General features: G+C 50.2%; 1 protein-coding gene and 1 non-coding gene across 2 annotated transcripts; one reads left to right on the top strand and one right to left on the bottom strand.

Moving 5' to 3' along the window:
* Positions 1 to 669: 669 nt before the first annotated feature.
* On the bottom strand, positions 670 to 4,830 carry BCR38DRAFT_471606 (uncharacterized protein). Its single transcript, XM_040862870.1, has 4 exons — positions 4,310 to 4,830; positions 4,121 to 4,233; positions 3,765 to 4,055; positions 670 to 3,707 (listed from the first exon to the last, which is right to left on the bottom strand). Exons 1-4 carry the CDS (start codon positions 4,474 to 4,476, stop codon positions 997 to 999), a joined length of 3,282 nt encoding a protein of 1,093 aa, XP_040720227.1. The 5' UTR covers positions 4,477 to 4,830; the 3' UTR covers positions 670 to 996.
* Positions 4,831 to 5,247: 417 nt separating this feature from the next.
* Positions 5,248 to 5,349, top strand: BCR38DRAFT_t63. The gene has a single exon. It is a non-coding gene; the product is annotated as a tRNA-Leu (tRNA).
* Positions 5,350 to 8,153: the final 2,804 nt, after the last annotated feature.

Here is an 8,153-nt window from a genome sequence, read left to right as displayed (position 1 = left end):
CTGGCATTGGGGACCCAGTAGCAACGCTTGCTCACGCGCCTGGCGACATGTGGACCTCATACACAGGACTTGCAGAATGAGGTAGCGTGGTCTGTAGTTCACTCTGACCTACAATTCCAATTTCCGGTCTCGGGCCTTGTTGGAAACAGGTTACGAATCCAGCAACTCGGGTCCCAACCTGAACTCCATCACCCTCCAAGACTTGAGTTTCCAAAATTATTCGCAAGCACCGCCACCAGTGTAACACCAGCACACCCTCCCTTCCAACCCAATCCTACCCCTTCTCAATGTGTGGTGATACTGTCATCATGATGCTTCGTGGGAAAAGGGCTTGTCTAAAGGAGGACGAAAGGCGCTCAGAGGCATAGTTGTGGCGGGAGTGGAAGACATGACTTTGAGAATTTTCATCTTGGAGCCATTTCAATAGTCATGATCCTGGAGGACTGAAAGGACAGAGGAATTTGCCTGGACCCATGATTTCCTGCTGGGGACGGTGGCGCAATCATCTCCTGCACATTTGAGGTTTCCCCAGGTTTCAGGCGTTTTGACAAGATCACTAGTTGGTATCATGGATTAAGCACTGGGTCATCCACGGACTTTAGTTGCATGCGTGCCATGCATCGCCCAAGGGAATGAGACATGAAATGAAATTAGCAGCATGGCGCGGAACACCTCAACCAGGGACATAATATGTGCATGCTAAACATCTCATCGATTTCTGCTGATGTTTTATCAAATACACTAGCCCTAAACGCCGAAATCCCTCATGCGTCTCAATGAACAATGAGACTCAGCACTGTTTGACTGAGCGATGCTGTGTAGTAGTAACATAGGGGAAGAGAGATTAGAAAAAGATGCCAAACCCTTCGAACCAGCAGTCTTCTGTCGACTTTCCGATCCCATCAAATACATATCCGCAATCCTCAAATTCATGTCAGATGTATCCTACATCTAGCCGTAACTCGCATCTACTCGAGCTTCTACGGAATTGGCAGCTTACCGCTTCTCAACGAGCAAGAAATGCATAGCGAGATAAGCAAGTAGAATGAATACAGCGGCAAATATGCCCAAGTTGATGACATCGCTCCACAGGGCCAGGTTGTCGAAGCCGAAGCTGCTTAGAATCACAGCACCGGGAACGTTGATGTCGAGGCCGTACTTCCTGTCAACCAGCTCTAGCTTAAGGACTTCGTTGACAATCAAGCCTTCAAAGCCGTAGTGGAATATGGACAGGTTCTGGAGCCACACAGCAGTAGCAGGAATGGCGTCATGGTTGAGCAACAATCCCGCGAACAACAGTGAAAACAGCATAACAAGAGATCCGATAAGGTTCGCAACGCTACCATCCTTGCACACTACGCCGATGAAAAGGCAGATACCCGCGGCGGCAAGGTTGAACAGAACCAGGATGAGCATGAAGGTGAAGAAGTGGGGCGCATCAGGGATGAGGCCTGTCATAGGGTAGATGATGGATCCCATAATAATGGGCGGAATGATGCGCAGCGGAATGATGTCGAACAAGACCTTGGCCGCAAAATAGGTAATGGGCGAGTAGTATCCGTTGGCTCGTTCGCGGACGAACAAGAGACGCTCCGAGGCGAAAACGTTAAGACTAGTAAGTGTGCTGAAGCCGAACAGGGCGAGCAGGAAGAAGAACAGACCCAGACGGTTCTGGAAGCCTGGAATATCATCCGTGAGACCGTAGAACAGGAAGCCGGAGAGGACAGCTAGAAGAATAGCAATAGCGTAATGGGTTAACATCAATAGAGGGTTTCGGTAAAGGTTTTTCCACGTTCGCCCAGACAAGATGATGAACTGCCTAGCGTAGCTAGGACGAGCGTAACCTTTGCCGATGCCGCCGACGTTGATGTTTGGACCCTCCGGTGTGTAACCGTTGCGACCATTGGCATTTCCGGCATTTTCAACTGCTTGGCGAATCTCGTCGTGGGTGTGTCTTGCGATGTCCGACTCAATGTATGCCTGCATCAGAGTGTCAAGATCAGTACCGCTTGTGACGGATGGTGGCAGGTCGTGAACATCCTCGACGTGAATGAGAGGAGGAGCGTTTTGCTTCCTGAGCTTATAGGCTCCAATCTCTTCTTCCACGTCAGACGATGTAGCGGTGTCAACCGTGTCAACCGTATTCGGTGTAGCAGTTTTGCGTCGAGTGAACAGCTCTCGCTCTTGCTTCTGCTTGAGGGAATCCTTGCGTTTGTTCTTCGGTCGACTAGACGAGGGTCGGCTGGATGAGGGTTCAGTGGAAATGCTGTCTTCCGCTGTGCTGTTGCCGGAAATACTCGCGATCGACTTGACGGCCTTTGTGCTACTTGGGCCGATGCTGGTGGCATCGGCGTTGAGAGTACCGTCATCAAAAGGCTGAAAGGAGCCGGCGTGCATGGTCAAATCAACCAGATAATCCGCAATATTGAAACCGGGAGGGCATGAGTATCCGATGCGATCGAAGTATTCCTGGCAGTGTGCAAAGGGTCCCGAGTACACCGTCTTTCCCTGAGCCAGCAAAAGTAGTCGGTCGAAAAGCGCCACGATGTTGGATCTCGGCTGATGAATGGTGAAGATGACAGTTCGCTTATAGGTCTTGGCAAGGGTAACGAGACATTCGATGACATTGAAGGCGTTATACGCATCCAGACCGCTGGTAGGTTCGTCGAGGAAGAGGATCGAAGGGCTAGTGACGAGCTCGCAGGCGATGCCGACACGACGCTTCTCACCTCCAGAAATACCACGACCTCTGCCCTCTTCTGAACCAATCAAAGAGTCACGAATGTGGTAAATGCCAAGTTGCTTCTCGACATCCCATACCCGCTGCTCCTTGGCGACGCGACCCATGCCACGCGGGAGACGGAGAAGAGCCGAGTTAAGAATTGTCTCGTGGACAGTCAGGGTAGGGAGCATCGTGTCTTCCTGGTCGACGAAGCCGACTACGTTTCGGTATTCGGTATCCATGACCTTCTCGCCGTTAACATAAAAGTTGCCGCTGGCCTGGCCGCGCTTGTTCTTGCGGGCTAGGATATCCAGGAAAGTCGTCTTGCCAGCACCCGAAGCTCCCATGATGGCCATAATCTCACCAGGGTGTGCCACGCCCTGGATATCGTACAGGATGCGCTTTCCGTTTAGTTCGTACGACACATCCTCAAAATACAAAGACGCGGGCTTGTGGTCAGCCATGAGTTTGGTGGACTCATCGTCGGAGTCGTCCAAGGCAATGGGCTGGTACTTGAAATGGCGCCTTGACAGGTACCAGACCAGAAGGATGACAGCGACCAAAAACAGCGAGCATCCAGCAATCACCCCAGCAATAAGGGGGGTGTTGATGCGCTTGATCGGCCGCTCGTATCCAGGAACTTCAGTGTGGTAAAGGCATTCGCCCGACCGACAAGTCAGCGCAATATTGGGGTCTCCAAAAACGTTCTTGGTCATCCAATCCAACTGCGGTTCAGAGAACTTGCAGTCGTTGACGCCACCATTTTTCTGCAGACACGAGAATTCAGCAGGCCCTTCAACCGACTCTTTCAGAAAGTCGGTCAAATCGATTGAGCCATCCTCACCGCACAGAAAGCGATCCGGGATACACGAGCATTCAACGTCGGGGCACTTGTAGAAGGTACTGTTCTGGTCGGAGGTAAAATCGGCCTCAGACTTGCAGTTTTGCAAGTGGCAGTAGAAGGATTCCTTGCGATCAATCCAGACTGTTGGCAGCTGTGTTAGCATGTAAACCGAGGCAACTCAATGGTATCTATACGTACACTGGAAGTCGCAGACACCGCTCTCCCTCTCGCAGGAGAAGGTAGCCTGGGGAATCTTGCCATCGAGCATGGACAAGATCTTTTCGTTTGTCACGTCGCACATCTGGTAGTTTTCCTGGACGACCTCTCCGTTTTGATAACAGACCCCGCCGTCTCCTGTTTCCATAAGAGCATTGCAGGCGACATTCTCGGTGCAAACGTTGCAGTTGATACCGGTCCAACCGTCGTCACAGTCGCAGGTGTCGCCGTCGCGTATCGGTCGGTCTTTTCCACGGGCAAGGGAACCGCAAGCTGGAAAAGGGAGTCAGTACTTTGCTAGCCGTTGTTTCATATGTGCAGCCGCAAGGTTGACGAACTTGGTTCTAAGCAATCATCGCCTCCAAAGCCCGGCGGGCATTCGCACTTTCCGTTGTACTCGTTGCATTCGCCATATTGGCCGCAGGTGAAGGCTGGGAGGAGACAATTGAAACTGTTATGCGAAGATGATTAGCAAGCAGTTAGGTCGCGAGAAATACGTGGCAGTAAAGCGCTCGGCGCGTACGTACCAAGGCGGGCAATCAGAGGGTCTGTCGTTGAGAAGCGCCAGCTGAGCTCGCAGCATGTCGACTTGGGTGTAGTTGCGCTGTGCCGTTACCAGACGTGGCGATAACGACAGTGCCCCCAGGGCGAGCACCCTCAGTCTCGACGGTGACCACATGACGGATCTGGCCATCGCGACGTTTAGGTTAAGTTTTGATGTTGGCGGATGGTAAACGTGTGAACTCGATGGGCCAGGAGACAGACACCAGCTTGTCAGGCTAGCTGATCGGTGATTTGGCCGTAGCAGCGATAGGTTGCCACATTCATCCCCACGGGCCGCGAGGAGCTCTCCGCTCTCAGAGCTCGAGGACAGTGCTGTTGGCCAATTACTCGGGCCACGCTAGTCCGAGACCAGACGATTTGAAAGATACGATTCAAGACGAGCGGTAAAAGGCCCTCTGCTTAACCTACTTTGGAATTTGGAAAGACGAAATGTAGAGGATGAAGTTCTACGAAGTACAGCCCAATGCTTCGAGCCTCCTATGCATGCACCTAATCTTGCTTAGTTCCTGAACACTACTTGTTGCACCGCTTCGTCAATGGTTGCGATTCAGGTAGGACACCAGACACCGGCCTCGAAAGGTGAGTGGTGGATAAGCTCTCATCGCCTCAATCCTTCTCGCCTGTGCAACCAACTTGCCAATGTAGCTTCCAAACAAATTGGCAATCCCCATAGCTCTCTCCAGGTGTTCGTCTCGGTATGTTAAAGTTGAAGGTACATCCGGTTCCGCTATCCACTTTTTATCGCGCATTTGGCAACTCCATACAGCCGCCAAAGTTTTACCTAATTCAAATTCTCCATATCCTCAACCAGCAAAATTCTCACGATCCAGAGCTCCATCAACGCCGTACGACGTGAAGCTCGCCAAACATGAACCCTTCTAAAAACAACTGTTTGCAACGAGGCGAGATGGCCGAGTTGGTTATGGCGTCAGGTTAAGGTTCCAATCTTAGCAATCACATCCTGGTGGAGCAATCCTCGTGGGTTCGAATCCCACTCTCGTCAAATCCGCATGTCAATTATTTATTTTCCGGCATCGTACGTATTCTTTTTAATATATTGTGTTTCTAGCTCATCGTCCGCATGACAATGTGCATGGTGTGCGTATCGTGATATTTCCTTCCAAGTATCAGCTCATCGTCAAGGAATGAGTGCAATTACACGATTCCTGGTCATCATGAGTTTATTGATCTCTCTGAGCCCCGATGCAGGACATACGCTTCAGGACTTGATTTAAACAAATCTAACGCTGAGGGAGCTAAGCTGGTAACCAAATGAAGCAGGTGGGCAGTAAGACACGCGATGGAATTCGCCCCGGAAAAGAGCGAGCTGCTGCATTTTGTTAGGGCCCGAGAGAGCGCTTACAGCAGAGTATTCGCCTTGGAGACGCTACGGTATCGCCAGTGGTCTCTGCGAGGTTTCCAGGGGCCTATTTCGACGGTAAACTAACGTAGCACGCCCATTTCGAGTGTATCAAATCAAAATAGCAACTTAGAAGCTAGCTCTAACAAAGCTACTTAATATCTTCTAGGGCTACGATCTTATTCGGGCGAGGCTACTATATACGGCGGTTATCCGTAGCGTAATCGCCTTCGGGTGATCGCGTGGCATACTAAAGCGAGGACCCGGTAGGGCCAGCTAGGAGCCTGGTCGGTATATAGAACAAGTGCCTCCGGGAGATGGGAAGGTACGGCCAAGCGTAGGGCTACAAAACCCCGCTTCAAACCAGAAGTAACCATCATAAAAAAACATCTTTTTTTGGCCTTCATATAAATCTGGTGCTCAGTATGAGGAGAAATATCATTAGCCTTCTAAGGCATTGTCACTTATTCAACCCACTTGTTTTATCAATTTAGGACCTCACTATCGTTATTTACAGCATGATTCTACAGCGGAGGGTCGTTGCTGTCGACCTCAGATCCCTCAAGCCGGCGCTCTATACCACCGTCACGTCAGGCCAATACCTAGAGGCAAATACCTCAGCCCTTCTTCCACCTCACCCAAAATATCTCATATCGACAGTCACATTGAAGAAGCACTTTGGAGACTAGGCGGGGACTCTCGTAGGCTATGGATGGTCTAGGGCCGTGGCAATTGTGAGCTCGGCATCAGGGAGGTGGAGTCACCTGCTGTGTACGTTGTGGATGAAGGATTCGGAAGATAAGCTGTCAGGATGAGATATCTAGAGGTGAAGAGATCGGAAGCGTGAGGACGAGATTTACCATAAGGCTCTTAGTAAAAATGACCGAGGGCGGTCATTATGTGGAAAGGACTAGATGGGAAGGTACGGCCAAGCGTAGGGTTACAAAACCCCGCTTCAAACCAGAAGTAACCATCATAAAGAAAAAAAAAACATCTTTTTTTGGCCTTCATATAAATCTCCGGGTAGTCTGTAGCGCCCACAAGACGACACCAGTTCGCTACCTAGAAAGTAGCGCAGCATGATCACTAGCGCCGCGCTATCGCTAAGGAACCAGAGGGCCCTTCGATACGGATGCCGAGAACGAGCAAGTCTTTCGGCCTGAACCGACTAACCTAGAGGCGTCCACCCTATGCTAGATTGGGACCGGAAAAATAGGACTAGCAGCCTTCCTAAATAAGATAGGGGCTTTTAGTTTGCACTCGCCAATATGCCACTATAGTAACGCACCTAAAACAGCAGAGCACGTAATCTTCTTATATGGGCTACTATCACACTGCGGCCTCTATACTCGCAGAGACCTTGCAACTGTAACAAGAGCACTAGTAGTTAGTAGGACTATTATAAGGCGGCTGCTAGGGACGGCCCGGATAGCTCCAGGACCTAGATAGCTTCGATCTTCTTAAGGACACTGTGTTAGTAGGTTGAGAACTGTCAGGGTACGGCTAGGCCGAAGGCGATAGTACAGAGTGATGGGGAGTAACGGGCGTCCCTCCTACGTAATACCGGGTGGTCACTGGCGGTCTCAGGTAGGGGTGCCCACGGTGATGCATTGATCTCTACTCTCCCTCTATCTTCTTCCCGGGCCTCCGCCCCTTACATAGATAGCTAGAACCCGACGTCGGAGCCGCGGAGCACTAGTTTCCCCGATTGTTCCGCAAACCAAGACTTCCATATCGTGTCATGACTCGCACATTCCTACACCAGAGCCCCCACCGGTGTCCCACCGGTGCCTATGGCATTCTGTTCTCTGACAAGAACCAACGTAGTCGCTACTAGGGTGAACCGATCTAGCAGCGTATGTATTTAGTCTAGCTATTAAGCCACGATTTGACATACGGGAGTACTTATAGAGGTACCGGGGGCTTCGACCCTACGGCGTATTTAATAATAATGATGATAATAAATAAAGTATAACATCCGAGATGCAGTATGCTTAAATTGAGATTTATATTCTACTACTCTGCGAAAGGTATAATATACGACTACTCTAGCGTTCTACTCGGATAATGCAAAGAACATAATAGGATGAATATCGTGTAGAAAAGAACAATGATAAGATACATTGTTATTCCAATATAGTAAGAAAAGAAGATCACAACTTAGGTTTGAGGGGGCGCGACTAAGTCGTCCACGCTTGGCGGGGCTCCTGCAGGGGTTATGATTGACTTCCCACCTGGCACTGCCATGGCAGGTGTTCCAGCTGTACGTCACCTGGTTGTAGTGAGTCTGCGAGGGTTGACCTTCACATTGCCCAACTTTTCACGACCTCCCAACCTTTAATCTTAGATAGATCAACAACAACCCGTCTGCATCCAAGAAATTAATCAGAATTCTTTTCATTATCTGTTTCTACATCTGCCTGACAAGTTCGCGCATTATGTCCAGT

The sequence above is a fragment of the Pseudomassariella vexata genome (assembly GCF_002105095.1).
Source record: "Pseudomassariella vexata strain CBS 129021 chromosome Unknown BCR38scaffold_2, whole genome shotgun sequence".
NCBI lineage: Eukaryota > Fungi > Ascomycota > Sordariomycetes > Amphisphaeriales > Pseudomassariaceae > Pseudomassariella > Pseudomassariella vexata.
This window is presented reverse-complemented; position numbering and strand designations above follow the sequence as displayed.

Bases quoted from the DNA above. Each gene is read 5' to 3' on its own strand.
- BCR38DRAFT_471606 (XM_040862870.1), bottom strand. From the start codon at position 4,476: ATGGCCAGATCCGTCATGTGGTCACCGTCGAGACTGAGGGTGCTCGCC. The intron at 4,056-4,120 runs GTTCGTCAACCT...TCCCTTTTCCAG, and splicing joins CGATGATTGCTTAGAACCAA to CTTGCGGTTCCCTTGCCCGT. The intron at 3,708-3,764 runs GTACGTATAGAT...AGCTGCCAACAG, and splicing joins CGGTGTCTGCGACTTCCAGT to TCTGGATTGATCGCAAGGAA.